We start from the raw sequence: 27,346 nt of genomic DNA, 5'->3' as shown, positions 1-27,346 counted from the left end.
CTATTTTTGTCAGTAATATTCTATAGAAGGACAGAAATGGATTTACAAATATCAAAGGTCAGTCAAGTACTTGTCACAGAAAAACCAGACAGGTAAAGATAGGGGGAAGTTATCAACTGGGCTAAGGGGGTGCTGTTCTAGTGATTATATATATAGTCAAACTATCTGTTGGTGCATTGGTGGGTGCCGGGCACCAACTTGGATCAATAATAGGCAAAGAAATATACGTATGCAGAAAATCTAGTTTACAAATACATTTAAAACTTAGTACCTAAAAATCACCACGAAGTTGATGAGTGGGGGAGGGGGTGCACGGTGGACCCTCCCAGCCCATGGACTAATAACAATTCTTTTTCAATCAGATTTCAGATATCTCTTAAGGTTTTCAGGTGATAGAGAAAAAATCGTATTTTTCATTTTTTGTCAGATTTAAAAAAAAATTATAATGAATGGATCACTCATACTAACCTCTGCCTGCATTTACAATCAGACTTCAGATATCTCTTACGATTTTCGAGCTATATGGGATCAAAGGGTCCACACCCGAAGAAATCCACTTCTCAAAAATTGTTTGTCCGATTTTATAAAAAAAAAAAATATGGACCTCTCATAAAGATCCCTGCCTACATATTTCAATAAGATTTTAGCTATCTCGTGCGGTTTTCGAGAGGGGCAAAAGGGGCCACATCCGAAAAAAAAGACTTTTTATCTCATCTGGCCCAAGGCCAGGTGAGCTATTGCCATCACTTGGCGTCCGTCGTCGTCGTCGTCGTTAACAATTTTTCAAAACTCTTCTCCTCTGATACTACTTGACTAATTGGAACCAAACTTAGTATGAATATTCCTTGGGGTATTCTGCATATAACTGATGTAGGGATTTTTGATCCGTCGAAATACATAGCCGTTGTTCCTAAAAATAGAACATAGAGGTAAGACAGTCGTTTTTCACAAATATCTCAAAAACCGTTAAGTTGAGCTATATTCTGCATGATGAGATCTATCTGCGGACAAATTTTCGTTTTAATCCATTAAGCCATGTTGGAGTCATTGCCTTTTTTCAAGTTTTTTTTTTTTTTTTTTTTTTTTTTTTTTTTTTTTTTTCTTTTTTTTTTTTGCTATTTTTAATGCATTAAATTTCTTTCAAAAATCTTCTCCTCTGATACCAATTGGAACTAAACTTGGTATGAATGTGCCTAAGGGTATCCTTCATAGAACTGATGTGGGTAGTTCTGATCCGTCGAAAAACATGGCCGCCTTTACTATTAATAGAACATAGGGGTCAGACAGTAGTTTTTCGCATATATCTGCAAAATCGTTAGGTTTAGATGAATTCTGATTTGAGGATTTTTGATCCGTCGAAAAACCTGGCCACCGTTACTAAAAAGAGCACATAACGGTTTTTCGCATATATCTTCAAAACCGTTATGTTTAGCCAAATTCTTTGAATACCTAAAATTATCCTTATTATTAGGAATACAAAAGTCTTCAGGCATAAAAAATGTCAGACGACTCCTTGTAAGAGGTATTGCCCTTGAAAGGGGAAAAATGACACGTTTTTTTTTAACAGTTTTCAGCCAATATCTTGAAAACTATGACAGATAGAAAGAAACTTTCAATTGCTGAAATGATCCTTGTGATAAGTCCGACCAAAGTCCTCTTGAGTAAAAATTGTTGGACAACTTCTTGTTAAATTTATTGCCCTCAAAAGACAAAATTCAATAAGGTGAGCGATTCCGGCTCCTGGGAGCCTCTTCTTCATTTTTGGTCCGATTTCGAAAAGTAAAATTTTATTGGATTCCTCATGAAAATGTTTGCCTGCATTTACCATAGAAATTTCAGATATCTCTTATGCTTTTCTAGTTTTTTGATGTGCCAAGGGAGCCACACTCCAAAAATCGACATTTATTTTTATTTGGTTTGATTTGAAACTTTTTAATTGACTTTAAATCTTTACAATATAGTGTAAAAACCATGTGTTGTGTCCATATAAATTGTAAATCCTTAATGTTAAGTGTGTCAAAAACTAATATAGTGTCCATACTTGCCCTGCCCAAACTGTTCAGGGTTCGAGCACTGTGGTCGTATCATGCTGCGCTCGGCGAAGCTTTTCATTAAAATTGTCTAAAGACAGAGGGATATGGAAATTACAAATATTTTGGGAATTGATAGTCCTTACATTTGTACGTATGCTTAAAATATCAGTCCCAAGATGGACTAACAGACTATACTCGGCGTCACATAAATGACATACTGTTAAAATTTGAATAAAAATATTTTCTACGACTTTATTGACACCAACCGTCGTTTAAATTGTCTTAAATGACTTGCTCATTCGTTTAGCCAAACAGCTTCTCAAAAACAAGTCGCTTATTAGCTTAAATCATGCGTAACAAATCCTTACGGGAAAATCCCATACTAATATCCGCCATGTTGGTTTTTACGGGACGATTTGTTTACAAACGAAGTTCGTAAGTTCCCGTCGAACTCCGGTGACAATCGTCTGCTTGATCAACTTTTCGGTATTGTACGTTGTTCGCGTAAAATAAATCCGAGATATCCGAAATAACGCCGAAGTGCATTCTGGGTTCTTCGGTTTTTGGACAAACCATTGAAACGTAAACAAAATCTCCTAGCAACCCGATCACTGTAAACATGGCCGACTTTTTACAATGTAAATATTGGCACCTAGAATTAAAATCTGACCGGAATTTAACGATTCAATGTTAATGGAGAAGCCGTTTGGCTAAACGAATGAGCAAGTCATTTAAGACAATTTAAACGACGGTAGGTGTCAATAAAGTCGTAGAAAATATTTTTATTCAAATTTTAACAGTATGTTATTTATGTGACGCCGACTATAATAGACCTTGGTCCCCCAGGTTGACTTTCAATTTTGCCCATTATTTTATTTTCGTCGTTTTTTGCAGACGCACTACTAGATCTTACTCCTTTTTTACAAAACGGGGCGAAGTATATGTATCTTTGGTTGCATTATAATGGGTCACCAGTATGTGGAGGCTTAGCCCTAGTAGTAGGGACTCAGGGGTCAAATCTTAATGAGCCCTCTGTATAAATCGAATTTGAATAAAAGTAAATATCAGAATGAACCAATTCGTTATTTTGATTGCAATAAAATATATACAGGTTTGCATTAGAAAAACGAATTAAAAAAAGCTACACATTATATTTTAATTTGTCATACTCGAGGTTTCAACTGGATAGTACAAGGAGTTATTTTGGTAACAAATTTGTATATTTTGTCAAAATCTCTTCCACGCTATCAATACATGTACAACGGAAAGTTTTAAATGCTATCAGCGCCGGAGAGTATCTTGAACAGTTTACGTTTCTGTATTTTCCAACGTATTCATATAGTTACCATGCAATTTTATATTATTGAAATCAAAGATCTGCCTTACATGTATATTTAATAAGTACATGTAACTTTTTGTTTCATAAATTTTATTCATTAGACTGTTTTTCTCATTAAAAAACACCTAAATCTTTTCACAACGTTGGTATTATTTACCCTTTCCCCTGTTTCAAACCCGTGGGGAAAGTTCAAAGAAATAGATTTGTAAACCTTGAAAATATATGCCTACATCATTAATACGAGTTAAATTTGAAATCAGACAGGAGTTAATTCCACATAACTTCATGCATTAAATTGAAATGTTTATAATTGAGGATTTACATTTCCGTAACAACAAACTTTGTCGTAGAAATAAATAGTTTCTTAATACAATCATTTTGAAAGTGCATGAAAACTGTATAAATCTTTCAAATAAATCAAAATTCCGGCAAATTTCATGTAGTATTCTTTATTATTGAAAAGTCATTATTTCTCTTTTAAAGTTTTATAAGAAATTTTGAAGTTTATTATCAGTTTTTTTTCTATTAGCAAAATGACCTTCAAGGGAGACAAGAAGCGAAATGATCATGGTTCCCAGGGTCAAAGTATTTTTATTATCATTTAAAACTAATAAGATATTGAATATTATTATACTTAACAGTCTAATTCTTAGGATTAGTAGATAATTGTAAGAGTAATATGAACGTGTACATGTTGAAAAAAGTAACTGCACGAGCGCTGATTCATAGGGCCACACCCCTCCCCTTAAAATTTGTATTTTTTTTTGTCTGAAATCTTGACTTTTTAAAAACTCAAACCAACATAATTTTCTTACTTAGCGCTCTTATTCCGCTTCTAACCTGAAATCCTAGATCCACTCCTATATTTCATAACATCATTACAAATGTACGCCATGGTATACAGATTTACACGTGTGTTCTATAATAGCTAAATCGATTCGCGTATTTCAAATTTTATAAAAGTTTGTTTGAACACACCCAAATCTTATGAATATTCATGAATATTACTGATGGCTAAGTTATTGACGGCTAGCTTCCATGAGAGCTGGTATTGACGGCTAGCTTCACATTGGTCATTAAACTTCGTTATTTGATGACTTTTTTAACATCTGCTATCCTACTACATGTGACTTACGTTCCCGAATATCATAAATATAATCGCCGTACATCTCGCGATATTCCACCTCGCTTTGGTGATGCCAGTGGCCCTCCACGCCACACCGGTAACAGACAATATCTGTATGTGGAAAGTCTTTAATAGTATGTGTCGGACTGTTGCTTCTATAGCGTTTACGTTCCGGTTCCGTTGGAGTTCTACGTGCAGTCTTTTGGATGCATTTGTGGAAGGCTGGTCGTTTTTGAGTAAATAAAGACATTCGGTTCTGTTATTGTCAGCGAACAGTTGCACATCGAACCTTACAAATTTAGTAGTATTTGGAATAACAGATACACAATTCGTAAGTCAAACATAACGAGTGCCAGTTTCAACATGTACATTGTATATGTGTGTTTCTTTTATTTTACCCCTTTTCATGGATTCTTGGAATATTTCTCCATACTTGTTTTTCAACATCGCCCATTTTCATGTACACTTACTTAGTATATGTTTTTAAAGTTTATTCCTCTCGTAAAAAGGATGTGTTTTGTTTTGGGTCATTAACTGTGACTACACATTTTCTCTTAGTGATTTGCATAGATTTAATCGACTTTTTATCCACCAAAGTTTTTAGTTCGTTTAAGACTACATAATAGGTTGTACCTTTGATCAAGCTTGTACCAAAATGTACTGATAGGTGCCTCTGGATTTGTGAATTGGATGCATTTTCAACCGCCATTGTGAATGTATACAATATTCAACTACTCATTCACAGGGTCACAAAATCCTTGAATTAAGTTTCAATTTTGCCCAAAACGTACCATTTACACTAGGAAGACAGCAAGAGATGTTTTATATTGCTAATCGATCCACAATTACGCTTATGGGACGAGTAAAACAAGAAAAATACACATTTTTTACTCGGAGCCTCACAAACCAGATTTGACTCATCAAGGGAGTATTACTCTCCTTGATGTTAGAAATACTACCCCAAGTTACATGGTATATGGAGAGCTAAGAATATTTCCTCTGCAAACTCGTGTTAAAGTACACATGAATTCGTTCTGGGCAAGGGTGTTTCAAAATGAGAGCAAATTAGGTAATTCTCTTTATCGATTGATACTTACATGTAAGTGTCAGTCCCGGTAAGAATCTGGCAGTGGGTGAAACATGGTACAAAAAAAACATCATTTTGATAGTGTAATATGAATATTTGCACCATCAGAATCAAGGAAAACAGACAAGTTTTTTTCATAGCATGCTGGTTCATTGAGTTACATTTTCATTGAAATGCACTGTAATCAACATTTCAAGGGCAGATAACTCTGTCAAAAACCTCATTTTTCTAGCATTATATTGAAAAATTTCTAAGCAAAACCCCCGAAAGGAAAAAAATAAAAATTAAGTCGCAAGAAAAAGTTAAAAAGGTCCTTGACAGGAATAGTTTTTAAAATGCTTTATGTGGCATAATGTAAAGGATACACATGTGATGTCAAAAATGATCTCTGTCAAAAGTGAACAGAGTTCCATAAAAGATTAAACTTACACGTTCTTCTGACAGTCTGTCCGGTAGGAAAATGCACATTGAAGCATAACATCTAAAGTGTACGCACTTATAAACTGAAACAACTCAAAACTCTTTCCCGATTCGGCATATGTGTCTATATTTTCCTGTGTGAAGACAAATAAAGAAAGAATTTTAATTACAGCAAGACTCAATATATTCAATCAGCCTTCAGCTATTATTTTTAGTTTGAAATAAACTCTTATTATTGAAATACATGTATGTAATAACATTTCCTCTTTCTATATTATTCGATTCGCTACATTGTGTATGTAGATCGTTTTTGTTTCCCGTTTTCACGTTCTGGTCATGTATTTGAATATTGAAGTACTTGAATTGTCCCATTATTCACACTTCAGTATTTATGGCCGATATCCGGTCTTCAAACTATCTGAAAAAAAAATCAATGTAAATTATAAAAAACAAGCATCATAAACATGACGTTTAGATTATTAATAGTTTATTATTCTCACCAACAACAAGTCTGCTGCTTCGTTGAAGATACGTTGATACGGTTTTAAAATGTCAAAATGAAACGCGGGAGTAAGCAATCGTCTAGATCTGGCCCACTTCAAGCCACCAGCTAACAACAATCCCTCGCCAAGCCATGGTAAAGCGTGGCGGTATGTACCTCCCCATTCTATTGGTTTTGGTTCTGTTAGTTTAATAAGAGAAATGGTATGAAAATCTGAATTAGACACATCAATAATCATATAAATTAAATAATTAAGAATATTAAATGATTCATTTTCAATAGAAGCATTTCGAACAATTGAAAATTTGGCTATAATTGGACACATTGAAGCATTTATATTTAAGTCATTATTTGTAGTTTTTTTCCCAATTTCATTACCTGCACTGATCACTGTTGCAAGTTAGATACACGCTATTGTAATATCGACAACTAAATTTATTAATGATAGCTTTCTTTTATACCAGGTATTATCAACAATGCAAAAGAGTAATCAAGGGAACCAAGGTTATAGCGGTAATCAAAAGAATGTAATCCAGAGACAAAGACCAGACATGGAAAACAGACACACACAACAAAGAACATAAAGTAACTAAAATCATACATGCAAAGTAACAAAAGTAAATGAGCACCTCGGACTCCACTAAAAACTGGGAGCATGGTCCAGGTGCACCAGTAGGGTAAGCGTCCTCTGCTTTTCTAGAAACACCCGCCCAGTTGCTCATAAAAAGTCAAGTCCGGGGTAGACAAACGAGGAAAGGTAAACTATGACCCGTTGAATAAATCGGTTTTCATGGTGCTGATGGATACATCATAACGATCCACGAGTTCATGATGACGACCATAAAACTTCTGTAGTGATGACTTCAATCTTGTAACAACATAACCCTGTTCCAGAAGCCTAGTTTTGACAAGCTCTGGCATAACGTATGAGTTGTGATATGAACACTCCATACGCAGGAGCCGAAGGAATGTTGCCACAGACGAAAGGAAAGTTGACAATTCTGAATGAAAAGTCATCACGTTTGTCGTAATGTTTGGTCAGCAGTTTTCCTTTATCATCGATTTCTAAGTGTAGGTCAAGATATGAGGCTGACTTCACAGTTTCTGTAGTATCCTTTATCTCAAGTTCTTTTGGGTAGATGCGATGTATCAAATCCCCGAAATTAGGATTGTTTAAAGATAATACGTCATCCATATAGCGGAAACTGAAATTGAAGGATCTAGCCAAACGATATTCTTTCTTTCTGATCAAATCAGCAATAAAGTCAGCCTCATAAGAGTGAAGAAATAGGTCAGCAAGTAAAGGAGCACAATTTATTCCCATTGGAATGCCGACGGTTTGTTGGAAACACGTCCACCACACTGGACAAATATGTTGTCAATGAAAAATTCCAGCATTTTGTAAACATCTTCCTCTGTATATTTGGAAGATGATTTAGAATTATTTCTTACAAAGTATGAGGAATCTCTACCAAGAACTATATATTTGTATCTAGGTGTACCATCTTTTTGAAAAAACAACGATGTATAATGTTTTTAAGTCGGGATTTTAATTGAGTATGGGAAATAGAAGTATAAAGTGTTGAAAAATCATAGGTTTTAATGCTATTATATTCAGATAATAGTCTTGAACTGATTGTCTCCAAAAGATCTTTCGAATTTTTCAGGATCCACATTGAATTAATACCACTGCGGAAGTAACAAGTGTTGTGGTAGGACTGCAGACCCTCTTTGACAGTTGTGAGTATAGAAGTTAAAAGTTTTGAAAGAGGTTTGGTGGTACATTATGCAGATCCAGCTATGAAACGTTGTTTGTATGGATTCTTGTGAAGTTTAGGAATCCAGTACATAGACGGTAAATCACAATCATCGTCCTTGGTAGAGAGACCAAAAGAGGATAGCACAGATTTATGGTTTTTCACAATCTCGTCTTTGGAGAGAGTGGTAGCAGTATAGGTCTTATCACTGCTATTATTTTCTACGTCAACCTCTGATAATAAACATTGGATATAAAACGTTTTGCAGACAAAAACAATGTTGTTTTGGGCTTTGTCTGCTGGTACGACAACATATTTGTCATGAATAGTAGACAATGTTTTTGCTACATCGGGGTCTTTGAAAACTGATGTAGCCTTGGCACTCATTGACCTACTTAAAACTTTCATTCGTTTCAAAATTAAAGACCTCACGGCCTTTAACCACTCTGACAGAGAATCAATGTCTTCTTGTTCTCGTTTTATCCATTTTCTTGCATAGTCCTCGACGGCATCCATAAGAACTTTAAAGTTATAATTCCAATTTATGGAGCGTGGTTCACTGTACTTGGGACCTTTAGGAAGGATATTACGTAGAGATTCGTTTTCGATAACGGTTAAATCTCCCGTAACGACGTGACCAGAAGGACCATATTTGAATGGAGAGGTTTTGCAAGAACAGTCAGGTGGTTTAAGCCTTGAAGTCCTCAATCTTGAGGTTCTGCAATAGCCTTTTATAATTAAAAATTTTGGATGCAATGGGTGAAGTATAGGAATATGAAATAATTGGTATGGATTTGTCTTTGAAATATGGGGGAATTTTGTTGGTAACGTTTTTGTGATGAAGGATGTTAGCCAAATTAATTGCATCTATACCTTTGTTGACAAAGGGTAGTGGAAGAAATGATCGTTTTTCTTCATCTTGACTTTTCACACAAACTGGTTTAAAGAGTCTGTGGAAACCAATATCCAAAACGATGGCAACAAGTCTGTATAATGATGAGGTGGGGTCAGAAATAGGAGTGTCAAGACTTGTTTTGTAAAGGGAGTGTAGTAGAGTGAGAGGTATAGAATAAATATTGGTTCTAATGTGATAAAGTCCAAGAGGTTTTTGTATGAAAGGAAGGAGACCATCTATGGCGACATCATGTAACTTAGGTGACGTATAGTGGCGATGGCCGTGACTCCTTTCCCGTCTTGGATTTTTGTCAAATAAATTCATCACATTCATGCTATTGTTATATTGGCTTGAAAGGTTTCCTATACTTTTGATGTTGTCATTGCATCCGTAAGGTATTGCAGTACCTAGTCTGCGTATCCAGTACTCCTCTCTTTCCCTACGATAGTTTTTACTTAGAACGGGACTGTTCGTAGGATGGTAATTTTTTTTTCTAAAATACGAACTTTCATGGAGAGGATTGAATGATCTTGTTGATTAAAGTGTTGATAAACTGTCGGGAATTTGGTGGTGTTAATTCCCGAACGATGACCGCACATTCTTTTATTTAATCGTTCTTGCGTTTCTCCCACATATATCAAACCACATAAGTTGCATTCTAATCCATATATTAAGTTTGTTGATTTGCAACTTAAGTCATCGTGACTTCTTGTATAGAAGGTTCTCTTTGTAAGGGAACTGGAGAAGTAAGGGTCGGTTATAAGAATGTTGCATGTTTTGCAATTTTTAATACCACATTTTGATATGGTACAATGCGGTTCGTCATCGTTGTAGTCAAATATATCGTTTAAAGTGATGGAACATGGTTTGATTATTTTAAAATAGTCAGAATGTTTGTACTGGAATAGATGGTCTGCAGACTGAACGTGTGATTGGGTACTTTTAGTTGAATTTGTCGGGGCACTTTCCATACCAGATATGACTGAGCTAAGAATCCCATCTGGGGACACCACATACTTACAAGACAACAGAGTGTCCGATCTGCTGTCAGGTTCGGACCTTTTTATACTGGGCGACGTCCGAGTCAGTTTTTCTTTCATTCCTCTTGTTAAAACCATTAATTTTAAAAATTGTATTACTGGGTTGATGATACCCTCGGGGACAAAATCCACCAGCAGAAGTATCGACCCAGTGGTGTGAAAGAGTAATCAAGGGAACCAAGGTTATAGCGGTAATCAAAAGAATGTAATCCAGGGACAAAGACCAGACATGGAAAACAGACATACACAACAAAGAACATAAGGTAACTAAAATCATACATACAAAGTAACAAAACCAAATGAGCAATTCGGACTCCACTAAAAACTGGGAGCATGGACCAGGTGCACCAGTAGGGTAAGCGTCCTCTGCTTTTCTAGACACCCGCCCAGTTTCTCATAAAAAATCAAGTCCGGGGTGGACGACAGAGGAAAGGAAAACTATGACACGTTGAATAAATCGGTTTTCATGGCGCAGATGGATACACCGTAGCGATCCACAAGTTTATGATGACGACCATAAAACTTCTGTAGTGATGACTTCAATCTTGTAGCAACATAGCCCTGTTCGAGAAGCCCATTTGTTAGAATTCTAGCGCGATACAAAAAGTCTGCGTAGTTTCGGCAAGCTCTGGCATAACGTATGAATTGTGATATGAACACTCCATACGCAAGTGCTGAAGGAATGTTGCCACAGAAGAAAGGAAAGTTCTGAATGAAGTCATCATGTTTGTCAAAAGTTTGGTCAATTGTTGTCCTTCACTATCGATTTCTAAGTGTACATGTTGGTCAAGATATGAGGCTGACTTCACAGTTTCTGTAGTATCCTTTATCCAAGTTCTTTGGGGTAGATGCGATGTATCAAATCCACGAAATTAAGATTGTTTAAAGATGATACGTCATTTATATAGCAGAAACTGAGATTAAAGGACCTAACTAAACGATATTCTTTCTTCTGGATCATATGTATCAGATATAAAGTCAGCCTCATAAGAGTGAAGAAGATATGTGCATACATAGAAAAAAGTACACAATGCATCTACGGCGTTGGAACTTCTGTACCAGAAAAGCTTAATATGTAACACTTGGAGTACCTAGTGATGCTGAAATAAATATAATATTTACGTGTACCGTGACCTAATGGATGACTAGGAATCTGTGGTGGGGTCTTATTGGTCACTTCACCAAAATATGGCACTACGTAATGATGGACTTATTGTAAGGCATGAATAATGTCTTTCTTATATTATTTTATGCTTTTTCGTATTAGCCTACCTGCAGTTTTCAGTAGAACTCTGACCGTATCAGGATGGTTCAATAAAATAGAAGCTCTAAATGGTCCAGTCCAGAAGCAGTAAAATCGAGGGTTTTTGGTAGTTGACTCTTCAGCCCATTTTATGAGCTTTTCTCCAGGTTCTGGTAGCTAAATAAGGAACATTTTATCATATAATATTTTTTGTAGCAGAGTTGGGAGGAGATTGTTTATGTAAGTACTAAAATGATCTTTATCTACACGTATCAGATGCCAGAAACGTATAATATCCCCTGAAACAATGCACGACTGTTAACCGTGCAATATACACGACGAGTCGTTTCTGTCAATGAAGTCTATTTATGGAGTGAACTTGACTTAGAGATCGTCGACCAAATTACGTAGACATTTCCAAATATTAGTACCAAATTAACATTCCGCGGGTTATTATTCTCCTCGCAAAGTTTATGTAAAGATATCTTTCCATCGCCGATCATACTCCATGTAAAATATGTGATGCTTTAGTTTACGTAAGACATGGGCGTTTAATGATATTAACGCTATTTAATATGAGTTGAACTGCAATATTTTAATGATTATATGATAATTAGTAGCACTCCAATCACCAAGAATCATGCAAAATGTAATTCATGGTTGGGAATCCTACATATTTTTAATTTTTTGATATTTTATCTAAAATGTTATAGTTAACAAAAATTAACACGTACCTTTCATACAACCCCTGTTCTTAGAAGATAAAAATTATATAGAATGCACGGAAGAATTCAAAATCAAGGGAGATAACTCTGTAAATAACACTAAAATGCAATAGAAACTGTTGGATTTTCTATGCGAATTATCTCTGAAGAGCAAATAGATTAGAATGGATAACTATTCATCTCAACAAGTAGACCTAAAAAGCAACATATTAATTACAAAGGAAAAATGTAACCTTTTTGGGGGATGTATCATATATTTACATACTACGTGGGCTGAGATAATCCCCCGTGCAGACCTCCCCCCTCATCAACCAAAATATGATTTCCAGGTATCCTTATACCTCCCATTTACGAATCTTTTTGTTGCCAAAAAATAAACTGAAGCTTTTTTGCAATTTTTGGCAATTTTTTCACGTCGTGGAGGCAAAAAATCATTTTTTTTATGTTTTATGATACTTCTTCTTCTTGCCACAGAACACAGTAAGCTGACATATGTATCAGCCCAGTATCTCAGCTTTATAATGGTACCAAGAAGGTTGCAGTAACACGTAGGGTTTTGCGGTAAAATGGAAAAATGCACCCCTACCCCGCCGAAAAATCGCTTGAATTGACATAGTCCCATTCATGCGGGGTACAAATATAGGTTTATATTGGCGATGGGAGGTATAAAAACTACCTTAGAATCACCATGAAGTTGATGAGTGGGGGTGGACCCTCCCAGCCCATGGACTATTACAAAGACTGCTTCTTAACTATTTAAACTTTGACGCAGAGAGCTGAACAATTTTGTCAGGTTGACCCGAGCATGCGCAAGGAGGAAAGCTGAATCGAGATTTGCCAATTTATTTCTCTAGATCTGATCCTACTACTGAGGATGTCGGGAGCTTCTAATGACGTATTTTCGGAGCTGCAACTGACACGTTTTGTTTAGCAAGTACATTAATAATGTCTATGATTACATTGGCGGGTCCAGGGGAGGATGCATTGGGTTGGCATCCCTCCTTTATATTGGAAAACTTGTAATTTTCGTGTGTTTAATTAATGGCAAATAATGTCCAACCACCCGCTTTTTTTCTGAGGAACCCCATCTGGCACCCCAAGTGTCTGGATCCGCCCCAGTAACATGGGTCCTGAAGATTTGAAAGTGCTCGGTGTTTTAAAGAGTAATCAAGGGAACCAAGGTTATAGCAGTAATCAAAAGAATGTAAACCAGGGACAAAGACCAAACATGGAAAACAGACATAAACAACAAAGACCATTAAGTAACTAAAATCATACATACAAAGTAACAAAAGCAAATGAGCAACTCGGACTCAAAGACTGTGAGCATGGACCAGGTGCACCGATAGGGTAAGCGTCCTCTGCTTTTCTAGAAACACCCGCCCAGTTGCTGATAAAAAGTCAAGTCCGGGGTAGACAAACGAGGAAAGAAAAACTATGACCCGTTGAACAAATCAGTTTTCATGGTGCAGATGGATACACCGTAACGATCCACGAGTTTATGATGACGACCATAAAACTTCTGTAGTGATTACTTCAATTTTGTAGCAAGATAACCCTGTTCCAGAAGCCTATTTGTTAAGAGTTCTAGCGCGACACAAAAAGTTTGCGTAGTTTCGGCAAGCTCTGGCATAACGTATGAGTTGTGATATGAACACTCCATACGCAGGTACTAAAGGTATGTTGCCACAGATGAAAGGAAAGTTGACAATTCTGAATGAAAAGTCATTACGTTTGTCATAAAGTTCGGTCAATAGTTTTCCTTTATCATCGATTTCTAAGTGTAGGCCAAGATATGAGGCTGACTTCACAGTGTCTATAGTATCCTTTATCTCAACTTCTTTGGGGTTAAATTACAGATAATTTTGCAAACAATTTTGATAAAACTATATTTTAACACATGATAAGAGTTTAAAGTTGTTGTTATACTTTATACACATTGTACTTTTTTAATACATGTATACCCTATACAGTTTGTGTGTGTTTGATTTGATCCCAGGAATTTTACTTCTGTACATAAAATGCAAGCAATGTATAAATGTATGTTAATAACTAGATGTACATGTACATAAATAATATAAAATAGTAAACGTACATACAAGTAGCAAACAATGAAGTATTTAAAGTAGAAAATAAACAGAAATTGTTAAATTGGTATGATTTCTCTGTTTCAAAGGTAGGAATGAAAGGAGGCCATGTGATTCAGTAGTTGATCTTGAACCATCAAAAAGGGGGATTTACAGTGAAATAAAGTATTTATATGTAGCCAAACACACCCTTTTTTGTATAAAGAGTCCCCGTTTATGACATTCGTGCAGGAAATGTTCATATTAAAAATGGTTTGTTTAAATTTTGATTGTACATATATAAGTAATTGCCCCATTCTCAAATGTGTAATCATTATCATTATAGCTGACCTGTGATTTTAATAAAATTTAGTTGTTTGGTTAGTGCAAGCACTTTATATAGCTGTATATTATGCCATATATTTTTGTCAGACTATGACATTACACATACAAAATGGGCACTTGTAAGTGTTCCTAAAATCAAAACTACCATACCCTATTTCACACCCCTAGACCTACATTGCATACCGTATATCATACTTCTAGACCTATTACGCATACCGTATATCACACCCACAGACCTATATCGCATACCTTATATAACACCTATAACCGATATCGATACTCTATATCACATCCCTAGACCTATATCGCAAACCGTATATCACATCCTTAGACCTATTTCGTATACGTTATTTCACATCCCTAGACATATATAGCATACCCTATTTCACATCCCTAGACCTATATCACATTCCCTGTATCAAACCCCTTGACCTATATTGCACATCTTATATCACACCAGTAGTATATTTGTTGCAAACGCTTATCATTGTTCGGGGGGAGCCGGCGAGCACCCCAATACGCAATTGCATGACGTCACATCCAGTGGTCGTGGACCGGAAGTAACCAGTAGAGGAGTGGGCCGGAAGTGACCGGAAGTGGACTTAGGTGGGGGACCCATGACCAAAAGAGGAAACATTATCCCTTTGATCTCGGAAGGGCGAGAATGAAAATTAACCATACCAATAAGTTTCGCATATTTGACCCCTAAACAAATTAATAATTAAATGCATGAAAATTTAACAACAATGACATAAATTCTCGTAAGAAAATTTTATTTTCCAGTTCCAACCTCAATCACGTTTTAATTTGACAATAGGATAAGGGATTCATAGAAGACCTGTGATCGTAAGGTCTTCTGAATTTCATTAATTGATCTATCGCATATTAGTTACACCAAACGCAAAACTGACTAAGTTTGAACTAGTACCTAATATTTACCGGAACCAGTGTAAATCTGCACGAGATTGTAGTAGCAAAAAAAACTATTATCCACTGAGACACATGATAGAGCAGAAAATTACCGTCGTATTGAACCAATCAAAATCGAGAAAATTGACATGTATAATAAGTATAATAAAGACCTTTATCACATACCCTATATCACACCTTACACAGAATACAATTGAAGTATAGTTAAAATATATAATATAATGAACATGACACGACGCAATCTGTGAGATGCATTATGCTGTATCAACCCTCGAACTATATCAACCCGCGGGTCGGTGGCCCTTGAGTTGATATAGGAGTCTCATGTTGATACCGCATGTGATACAGATTTTGGCATGTAATATTCAGTATGGAATTTAAAGAAATAGTAATACAATGTACATGTGTATTATATCCATATATTATACTTCATACAAAAATCTTGAATTCTGATTAGTAATGGTTGATGAGTTATTTTAGTCTATTCCCTGCACATTCTTATATACTTGCCCCGCCCCTACTGAACAGTGATTGGTTGATCGATATATCACCCTCTTCTAGGGTATATCACCCTCGACGTCACGATATATCACCCTCGCTAGGATATATCACCCTCGACGTCATGATATACATGTATCACCCTCCTCTAGAATATATCACACTCCCGTATTCAGTATAATATAACACATACTGCCTGTAGTAGAGGGTGTTACGCATTGTATCACACTCTGTAAATATATCACCCTCGACTTCGTCTCATGTGATACTACAGCGTAACACCCTCTATTACAGGCTGTATGTGTGTAGTAAGTCATAACTGATTATCAATTCTTTTATTTAGTACATTGTCAAGATATACCAGATACAGTCATTTAGAATGCAGTTTATAAAGTAAGATACAAGATTTTCATGACACAATCAATTAGTTTAGAAATTTTATGTCCTTGAAAGTGCACTGAAAATGTATTGAATATCAAGGTTCCAAAAGTAGACCTTAACTAAGAGCTGATTTCATACATGTACAATGTACTAGGTAAGTGTTGAAGGTATACATTATTTATTCATGTGCTTTGTATGTACACAATGTTTCACAATTTTCAAAACTGGTGATATGTATACTTTAAACATTGCTAGTGTAGAACAGTAGTCATATTTCTTAGCAAAATTTGCAGTTTACATTTGTATGTATGTGAACAGGAATTTGGACTCAAAACTACAAAACTACACGTGCACGTACTCTAACTATGGTTACTCGCATATGCAGTACAGTATTAATTAAAAATTTAATACTTGAAAAAATGATATCTGTAATATAGTAATACATGCATCTAGTACAATGTGACATTAATTGCTTATAAATAAATCAACATACAGGGATGGATCCAGATATTTTGAAAGTGGGTCCAGTCATCATTATAAATCATCAGATAACTAAACACCATGCATGGAAGAAGCCTCAAATCAATATTACCAAGCTTTCCATTTTCTGAATTTAGAAGACATGAAATGACTTTAATTTATTGTCTTAAACTCATCACTTCAAACCACTTTTATGATCTTCCTGGTCACTATGTGATGTTGGTTTTTAACAATGACAGGTGAAAAGTAACCTGTTTTACTCTTATTATACATGAAAAGTAACCTGTTTTACTCTTATTAATGTTACCTGTTCTCAACAGTTATTGAAACAAAGATTGTGATCATGTGCTCATGAAGTACACTGTACATTTTTGTAAAGTTTGTTATGTTTTATTTAAGGTAAGTTTGAATTATTTTAGAGAAAGAAATGTTTATTTTTTTTTTCTTAATCAATACAGCTGACAGAGATATTTTAAGAGTAAAACCTTAAAACACTGAAATATAGTTGATATTTATCATATTAACTTTTTTTTAATGTAGGGAAAACATAATGAATAATGACAGAAATATAATTGTTTGCAAAATTTCAATCGACCAGTATTGAGCACTATGGCAAGACAAAGTGGACAAAAATTAGTATTTTGTAATATTAGAAAATGAATTTTTAATATTACAAAATCATTTTTTAATATTAGAAAAGATTTTATAATATCAGAAATTCATTTTGTTTTGTAATATTAAAAATTCCTTTTCTAATATTACAAATTCATGATTTAGTAATATTATAAAATATCACACATTTTGTAATATTAGAAAATGAATTTGTAATATTAAAAAAATCATTTTTTAATATTAGAAAACACTTATTTTCTAACATTACAACTTCATTTTCTGATATTACAAATGCCTTATTTAGTAATATCACACATTTTGTTACATTACAAATTGAATTTGTAATTTTAGACAATCAGTCACATTTTTTGATATTACAAAATGATTTTCTAACATTAAAAAATCGTCATTGAATACGACAAATCCATTTTCTAATATTAGAAAATCAATTTCTAATATTTAAAAATAGTTTTTTTAATATTAGAAATTCAATTAATTTTTTAATATTAAAAAAGTGTTATGTGATAAAAGAAATCTAATTTGTAATATTAGAATATGAATTTGTAATATTAAAAACCCATTTTTTAATGTTAGAAAATGCTCATTTTTGTCCACTTTGCTTGCCATCGACCACTGTGGGAATATTGACCAGTGGCATAAAAACTAGTAAAAACCCAGGACGGTTATAACCACCCAGCCTTTATTTTTGCCTGATTTGCACGAAATTATATGTACAAGTAACAATATTTTCCTACAAGAGAAGGTTTCTTCCATATCATTTGATTAAAATACATGTATATTTTCATGAAATTACATTGTAACACATTGCATATATCAAAGACACTGCTATGATTTTTTTCCCTTGATTTCTTTTCAGTGGTAATCACTTAGATGTTTTATTTTTGTCCTGGGACATTATTTAAGCATGAAACAAAGTTAATGATTCCTGAGTACTGGTACATCTATGTGTAGCATGAAGCAGCTGTAAATGTATTTTGTCAACATCTCTTAATCAAACTATACAAACATAAAGCCTGACATGTGCTTATATATTTGCAAAACATAAGAGTTACTTGTATTGTAATCTTATACATATTTGTGAAACAATCATGCAAAAAAAAAAAGAAAGAAATGCACATACATTATTGAGACAGACAGGTATAAAAACACTCAGCTTAAGAGCAGTAGTGATTCATCATAGAAAGTGATATATATATATATATATACACTCAAAGTGTATTTGTGATAAAGACATCATATTTCCTGGCTTAAATTGCTCAAATCGATGAGGTAAAAAGTTGTTTTAGTTTAAAGATATTTAAACTGCATAGTAGTTTTACAAGGAGAGTTTGTATCCTGCTTGAATTGAAACATTCCTAGAGAAAGGTAATTATTCAATCTAATTACAATTAGATCCATTAATTGTTCCATTCGGTGACTGCACACATGATCTAACAACACTCCATTCTACCTTCTGTTCAGAAGACGTTTTCAGAATCCTCGGGGTTTTCCCTTTGAATAATGCTTTCAAAATTATGAACGATGAAATCTGATCAGCTGATGAGAAAGGACACCAGAACACTAAGTAGAACGAAGTGTTGTTAGATCCTACATGAAGTGAATAAATGAAACAATTGATACATGTACAGTTGCGATCACTTCTAAACTCTCTTAAATCTGTCAGGGTTTCTGTTCTACGACAGCAGATCTAGATAGAACAGAAATCCTGATAGATCCTGACAGGGTCTGACAGAGGCTGTCCTGGGTCAGGACACATTTTGCCCTATTCCCTGACAGATCCTGACAGCAAATGCCCTGGGTCGTGACAAAGAAAACACGAAAATCTGTTCTAAACTGTCATACCCCTGGACAGTTTCTGACACTAAATCTTTCTATACTGTGTGACGTAATTTAGAACAGGAAGTCCGCCATTTATAAAGAAACAGTGTGACTAATGTTAATTAGCTAACCCGATTAGAAACAAATCTTGATTTCAAAATTTACATTGAATTTCCACTTATATATAGAGAGATCGTCGTGATCATCATCCCACAAATGCAATCACTCGATCGTTGTTCATGTTCCAATTTTCGTCGAACACGGTCCAGTCACTCATCATTCAAAATTTATCATTGTTTACATGTATATTTTTTTTACATTCTGTCATACACCTGAGATATTAATTAAATCAAATTATTTCATTATAAAATTAAAGGTCTATGTTTCTGTTCTAAGTGTAAAACTCGTAACAGATAACTTACAGATGTTCGAACAGATAACTTACAGATGTTCGGTAATTCTCACGAAGTTCAAGACCGACAAAGTACTTTTTGAGTGAAAGCTACTTTTAATAACATAATTAGGGACACAAATCATTCTAAAAAATGTTAAAATTGAAATTTTGGCATTAAATGGGTAAATGATACCTAAATATTAATTTCGGTCAAAATTCTTTTAAATGCCACTTTTAGCAACGAATATGAGTGATAACACTTCCAATTTCCCTACATAATCTTATATGTAGAAAATGTATTAGTGACGGTGAAACCATTATTTCAGTAAAAATTCTGCAAAATGTATGAGTGCAGACAATTTATTTTTCATGACGGTCTAAAACTATTGACTAAAGTGCTTATTTTTTCAATACAACTATCATGTGGGTGACTATGACTCATATATTTCTGTCAAAATTCTACAAAAATGTCATATTCCAGCATAGGTATGAGTGCCCACACTTTTAATTTCTATGAGGGTCTAAAATTAATGACTAAAATGCTGAATTTTTCAATATAAATATCATATAGTGGCTCTGACACATTAATACGAGTCAAAATTCTTTAAAAACGTCACATTCTTGCAAAATGCATGAATGCGAGCACTTTTAATTTGCACGAGGGTCTAAAAATAATGACTGCAATGCTAAATTTTTCAATATAACTATCATGTGATGGCTGCGACACATTTTTTTGAGTCAAAATACTTTAAAAATGTCATATTCTTGCAAAATGTATGAGTGCACACACTTTTAATTTGCTTGAGGGTATATAATTATTGACAAAAATACAAATTATTTCAATACAACTATCATATAGGGGCTGCGACATATTATTTTGAGTCAAAATTCTTTAAAAATGTCATATTCTTGCAAAATGTATGAGAGCACACACTTTTAATTTGATTGAGGGTCTAGAAAGAATGACTGAAATGCTAAATTTATCAATATAATTATCATGTGCTGGCTGTGACACATTTGTTTGAGTCAAAATTCTTTAAAAAAAATCTTATCCTTGCAAAACGTATGAGTGCGAGTACTTTTGATTTCCATGAGAGTTTAAAATAATTGACTAAATGCTATTTTTTGTAATATAACTACCATGTGGGTGACTGCGACTTATATATTTCGGTCAAAATTCTTCAAAATTTCCTATTCTTTCAAATTGCATGAGTGTGAACACTTTAAAGTTCCATAAAGGTCTAAAATTTCTGTATAAACTGTTTAAAAATGCCAATATATATGTAGGTAATCTGTATCATACCGGTGTCTACATCTGCAACCAAAAAGAATTCAGTCCAACTTCTTTAAAGTCAGGGGCGTAGCAAGTACGGCAGGCAATAATTTTTGTTGATACTGCATGCATATGCCATACATAAAAGTCGGGTAAAATTTGAAAAATAATCAAGTTTAAACATAGCAAGGCTTAAAGCTTCTTTCCCGTCGTACGAATCTGGATTCGGGTGCCACGCCTTTTTTTCGTAATCACAAACATGTACTGTATGTAATTCAGTCGGAGAAGTATTCTCGAGCTAATGACTGACAGAATCTGTCAGGAACTCTTCTAAATCCACGTATCTGTTCTACTTAGAACAGTTCTAGACAGGAGGGTGTCTAATCCGAATTTCCTCTGACCCTGCAACCCACCTCTTTTTTATTTGGATATTGATATGTCGGGTTGGGGTCAGAACGATGCGCCATACAAAAAGTTGGAGATTCAGCGGTACCGCGGAGTATCGCCCTTCACGCGCTTCTTACGACTTTCATGTTAAAATCGTGTAGGTGATGAATACCTAGTTCGATTCGGGATTCATTTTTTTTATGCTGATGCAAGTACCATCGGCTATTGGTCATCAAATCTCGGTAAAAAGAAGTTTGAAAGCCTTAACTCAGGGTCAGCAGCCATTTACTTGCGATTTCCAACTTTGAGTGACGCAAGCGAGATTTGGTCGTATACAAATGAGATTCCGTCATGCACAGATGGCCACGTGAGATCAACAGACACCGCCTTCTTTGTGTGTCTAAACAAGCGTGTGTACTGGAACAACATATGAAAACACGTGGTTGGATCCAATTTACTTTTTGGTTGGACTGTGAATTTTTTAGATGTGTAAAATATTACATGTGGCACCCCATCCTTAGATTACCCTAATTAAACTGTTTAAACTCAATTTTCGAGCAGGTTATTAAAATATTGGGTGTGTGTGCGCGGGGGGCAATCATATACATTTTCTACTGGATTTTAAATTGCTTCAGATTTTTAAATAGCAATTTATAAATACGTTTTGCACTTATTTTTAATCTTCAATTGCTTAGATTCTTAACATATTGAAGTTTAACATAATGTTATTTCAATGTGAGGTTTTAATTGGCAGTGTAACTTGTGATGAACTGGATGTCTGTATACCTGTTTCTTGTTTTTGTTTTTTTGGTTTTGGTTTTGTTTATATTCTATGGGGAAGAGAGGGCATAGGGAACCCAATTATATTAAGCTTGTGAAATATTTTTTTTTCACTACCAAACATCTCTGCATGGATTTATATATATAGCATATTTAAGCTTTTTTGTAGATGTCACATCAAAATCCTTGCCTGCGTTTTTCAATTAGATTTCAAGTTTCTTTTACAGTTTTCAAATTATAAAGGAACCCACGCCCTAACAAACCATATTTTTTTGAGATAATGAAGTACAAAGTGATCCATGAATGCACTCTGAAGCAGACCTTTATACTTGTACTGAATTTCAAAATGTGTAATATTGTGTCCAAATGATTTGTTGTGTCCATAATGAACTGTAAGACTCTATGTCAAGTGTGTCAATAAACTAATATTGTGTCCACACTTGCAGAGTTTAATTGACTGTGGTTGTATCATGCTGCATTTGGCAAAGCTTTTTATTTTAAGTTGGACACATTCTTGTATTGTATGGTTTCGCATTTGCTTTCAATTTGTTTAATTGCTGAGGAGTTTTCTTCACCTATGTATGTTATTCACATTAGTTAATTAAAAGTTTATTTGGAATTTACTTGAGTGCCTACATGTTTAAACAAAATGTTGCACTTGTCTCTATTACTATGTGCATGCATCATAAATAAAACATGTTTAGACACTAGTAAACTTAGTTACATCTTCCAGTGACAATATTCTTGTAGGATTTAGGGGGCAGGGATTTGATGTCAGATAAGAAATTTATGTTGCACAAGCACAAACATTTAGTTTTAATTCAGAAGCAACTGAAATCAATATTTCATTTTGAAAAAAAATGCCTTGTTTAGTAATTGGGGAAACAGAATCATTTTTATCCTACTTTTCAATGGAGGAATAAAATATTCCTTTCAGGAATTTGGAACATTTTTAAAAGATCACTTGCCCCTTGCTAATAAAATGGTCGATGCTTCAGAGATTGAACAAAGACAGAATAATAAAACATAAAACATGCCCCATTTTACAAATCATTTTTGTGCATCAATGCCAAAAACATCATTCTGTACAAAAAACATTGTGATTTTAGGATTTGAGAGCCAACACAAATATTAATTGTTTAAATTTGCAGATATACAAATGTACATGTACATGTATATATAACTTTTAATTGTTCGATAAAACTGACACATCAGATGCCTCACTTAGCTCCAATACAACAGATATGTCCTTATGTCTTTAGTTGAAGTTAGATTGAGAATTGTGGAATCTATTTTACTTTGAATAATTCAAACTTTTCTATGGTCCTCTCTAAAATCTAATCACCTGTAAAATTAAATATGGTTTTTATTGTGTATTGTAAAAACAAATATACAATGTGTGCCAACTCAAACAGTAACCCTTTACAAAAAATGCCCTTTTTCATGTAAAACATAAGTTATTACACATGGGAGACAGCTACCAGTACACTGTGGGTTTGCTTTTATTAAAATATATACAAATTTGCTAGTAATGTTACATGTTGTAATTGTCATTTTATGTACATCAATAAGACATTCATGTATATTTCTAACTGTACTGCATACATTTCTTTTTGTCACTATATACAACATACCATTCTGATATGCAGTGTGCCTCATCATATGCAACTAAACATATTTTTTTTCAGAATATGTTTCTAACATGATGTCTAATGCTTTTTAATCACATATTCTGGTGATGCCAGGAGAATGGTAGCACAACCTTCTTTAGTACCTGAAGCCAAAATCAGTTAATTGAAAAGTTAATTGAAAAACATTTCCAGTGATCATGCTAAATGTACACAATTAAACAAAACTGTTTATGGACTTGAATCATTCATTGATTTCACATAAAATTTCTAATACATGAATATATTGCATTTTTGACAAGACACCCCTCACTTTTTTCCCATTCCTAATTCATTTGTTCATAGTTACACTGAAAAAAAATCAAGATTATTTTTAACTCAATGACAAACACATACACCATCCATTTTGTGTTTTGCCTTTATAAATTTCATATGAAGAATTCTTATGGCTCTTAGTTTCTGCACCTGTTCCTTGATAAGATATAAATGTCCAGTGGGGTATAAATAGGTGCGCTAATGGAATGAAAAATATAAAGACATCAGGCTCCATTTTGATGGAGTTGCTTTTTCAAAAAAAAAAATGCTTGTGGCATAATTTGGTTCAATTTTTGGGAATAAAATTGCGGGAACTGAATTACAAAGTGCAGGGGACAAGGGATAAAATTAATGAAAAATTAAGTGAAACTTACTAAAACTACTGTTAAAAGTCACATTGAAATTTCGTCCATCAAATATACGACGATCTCTTTCATTTACCACATCGATTCCAAATCTACAAGTGTCCCACTTCTGACTTATCAACTCCATGTTGTTCCAGTACACACGCTTGTTTAGACACACAAAGAAGGCGGTGTTTGTTGATCTCACGTGACCATCTGTGCATGACGGAATCTCATTTGCATACGACCAAATCTCGCTTGCGTCACTCAAAGTTGGAAATCGAAAGTAAATGGCTGCTGACCGTGGGTTAAGGCTTTCAAACTTCTTTTTTACCGAGATTTGATGACCAATAGGCGATAAAACTTACATCAGCATAAAGAAAAATGAATTCCGAATCGAACTAGGTATGCATCACTTACACGATTTTAACATGAAAGTTGTAAGAAGCGCGTGAAGGGCGATACTCCGCGGTACCGCTGAATCTCCAACTTTTTGTATGGCACATCGTTCTGACCCCAACCCGACATATCAATATCCAAATGAAAAAGAGGAGGGTTGCAGGGTCAGAGGAAATTCGGACTAGAGGGTGTCAGGACCTATAACAAATTATGACAGAACTTGTCCGAAGTCCTGGCAGACCCTGGCAAGGTGTGTCGCGGGTCAGAACAGTTTCTGACAGTTTAGAACTGTTCTATGACAGCGAATCCTGACAGGATCGAAGAGAGGTTAGAAGTGATCGCAACAGTAGGTCTAATTTTAATCAGATTGTTTATCATTTATTGTAAAAACATGAACAGTTCCGACAAGTTCAACCCAAGGCCTAATCTAGACATCAATGACAAGGACAAGTTTTAGTAAATTCAGTTTGAATATTAACAATATTGACATATTTTTTCATTGAATTTAGACAAAAAAGTACCCAAAAAATCCACGTCTAGGTGAGAACAAACAAGGAGAAGTTTTTTTTAATCATTTCTCCCTTGAGATTGAAATTTCAAAGTGTGGGTCCATTCTTACTTTGAAAATTCATCTAATATTGATAGTCAGTGATTCCCAGTGGAATTCATATTTTTGCACAAATGCTAATTTAAATGTAAAGTGTCAAGAAATTTGATGACATGAACCTACACAGCCAGGAATACCAATAGCAATACTACAAAAGAAGGCCCAAAATATATTTATAAACAGGCGGTATAATTATGCATGATTGCATTAAGACAAATGGTTATCCTTTAAAAGTTGTGTTCGGTGTACTTAGGTTACAATGAATATTTTTGATTAATTTGATATCTTCCTTGATTTAGTGCCTCGGCACTCTGATTTTTCTTAAACATTCGACTAGATCTTATAAATCATTTTTATCTAGTTGTTGGGGGACAACAGCACGATGGAGCACGTTGACAACACTTAACGGGCGTGTGTAGGTATAAAATCATTATATGATTTTGGCAAAAATGTTTTTGCAGCGTTAATGAACTGTATACTACAATTAAAAGTGTTTGACACAGAAAAGTTATTATATCGTTAAATTCTAATTGCATGTTCAATATTTCTTTTATAAGTAAAAATATTTATTTCCAAAGACTTACCAAATGTAGATGGCCGTATAACCAATGTTGTTTTCCGGGTTGTGGTAAACCACGGAAGTGATTGCAGTATCCGATGTATTTATATATCCATTGTGTTGCTATTAATAATAAATACACCACCAAGCCTACAAGCAAAGTCGCTGTTACCGATCCAGGACTTATACTGTTTCGATTTAAGTCCATATTGAGTTATAATTTTACAAATTCCGTTAATCATGTAATACTACTTCAATTGCACAATGAACCATGTTCAAGTTGGTAGGTATCAGTGTTTCATGTTTACATGCCAATATATACCTTATATGAGTCGAAATAGGTTATTATTTAGAACGTTGATTATGCACAAGGTGATGTGTGATTAAAAGTTGTAGTATTTTTAGATAACACCAGGCAGAAACCTACCCAAGTTGAATTATCTCCCATATCACTGTGATTTTCGTCTGTCGGGAGAGAAAATGGCAGCGATAAGCCGTTGTTGGTTCTGATATCGAAAATGATTGAATTTGAACTACATTCACTAGTGGATAATATGTGACTTATGGAAAATGTTATCTACATGTAATGTGAACAGGAAACGACAGGTAATGGTCGTGCCGTTTGCTTGATAGCTTGGTAAAACGGGGATTTCTTTGGATGGATAAGTTTTGAAAACTTTTGAATCTGATTGTAAAGTGTAGTGATATTCATAATTATTTTATGGTAAGTGATACCCAGTATTGATAAGAAAAATAAAAACCAACGACAACAAAAAATGACAACAAAACAGAAGGAAAGATGGAAAAAAAACTGGGAAGGTAGGACTTCATAGACTTTCACTTGAAACTAGTATGTTTATCCGTGTCACGTCTCATAGACAAAATATTGACTTTCTAGTCAACTAGGAACTACCGTAAGCCTAGTATACTCCAAGGTTTTCGAGAAAATGTCCGACCTGCCCATGCTAACACCTATGCTTCAAGACATATTAACTGCTAATGACGAGTCATTACAAATTTCTGGGAGAATAGAAATCAGTATTTCTATTCGACAGATACCTATAAGTTTCAAAATGGAATTTCAGGTCTTGACTTCCTCCGCTCTGAAGGAGCAAGTATTGATATGACAAAAGGATCAATGACTATAAAGGGTCATGAATTCAAATTTCTGGTCCAGGGGATCATTGGTTGCTATAGGGTGGCAGTGTCAGAAACCATAAACCTACCTAAATTCCATCACCTTTGGCACAAAACCCAGTTGCTTTGTTGGCAGAGCGTCCTAGCCCCCGGCCAGGATTCTGAGCCACCTTTTACCAAAAGCTTAGCGCTGCTGCTAGCCTAG

At 34.5% G+C, this 27,346-nt stretch overlaps 2 protein-coding genes and 1 long non-coding RNA gene across 5 annotated transcripts in view; 1 reads left to right on the top strand and 2 right to left on the bottom strand.

Annotated features, from left to right (window-relative positions):
• LOC148626299 (cytochrome P450 4F11-like) overlaps positions 1 to 26,478 on the bottom strand; it is a 61,792-nt gene extending 35,314 nt beyond the window's left edge. Inside the window, exons 1-5 of one of the 2 annotated variants that reach the window (XM_088570185.1) lie at positions 26,030 to 26,147; positions 16,881 to 16,994; positions 11,472 to 11,619; positions 6,506 to 6,687; positions 6,015 to 6,139 (exon numbers count right to left, since the gene is read on the bottom strand). In XM_088570185.1, coding sequence (XP_088426311.1) covers positions 6,015 to 6,139; positions 6,506 to 6,687; positions 11,472 to 11,619; positions 16,881 to 16,922 — 497 coding nt within the window. In that variant the 5' untranslated portion in view covers positions 16,923 to 16,994; positions 26,030 to 26,147. Of the gene's footprint in view, positions 1 to 6,014; positions 6,140 to 6,505; positions 6,688 to 11,471; positions 11,620 to 16,880; positions 16,995 to 26,029 lie in introns of both variants that reach the window. The other variant, XM_088570184.1, reaches the window with a different exon arrangement.
• On the bottom strand, positions 22,647 to 25,126 carry LOC148626300 (uncharacterized). 2 transcript variants are annotated; one of them, XR_015920027.1, is made up of 3 exons: positions 24,470 to 25,126; positions 23,787 to 23,926; positions 22,647 to 23,497 (listed from the first exon to the last, which is right to left on the bottom strand). It is a non-coding gene; the product is annotated as an uncharacterized LOC148626300 (long non-coding RNA). The 2 variants fall into 2 exon arrangements; XR_015920028.1 differs by lacking the exon at positions 22,647 to 23,497 and having other exon boundaries at positions 23,539 to 23,926.
• The window catches only part of LOC148626297 (uncharacterized), a 76,688-nt gene continuing 75,761 nt past the window's right edge, over positions 26,420 to 27,346 (top strand). The window contains exon 1 of the mRNA XM_088570180.1: positions 26,420 to 26,610. The gene's annotated coding sequence lies outside the window, so the exon portion shown is untranslated. The remainder of the gene's footprint in view (positions 26,611 to 27,346) is intronic.

Source organism: Perna viridis, chromosome 2, assembly GCF_037379345.1.
Source record: "Perna viridis isolate PV_CMFRI_1.1 ecotype Kerala chromosome 2, ASM3737934v1, whole genome shotgun sequence".
NCBI lineage: Eukaryota > Metazoa > Mollusca > Bivalvia > Mytilida > Mytilidae > Perna > Perna viridis.
Note: the sequence above shows the minus strand (reverse complement) of the source record. Positions and strands in the feature narration are given on the sequence as shown.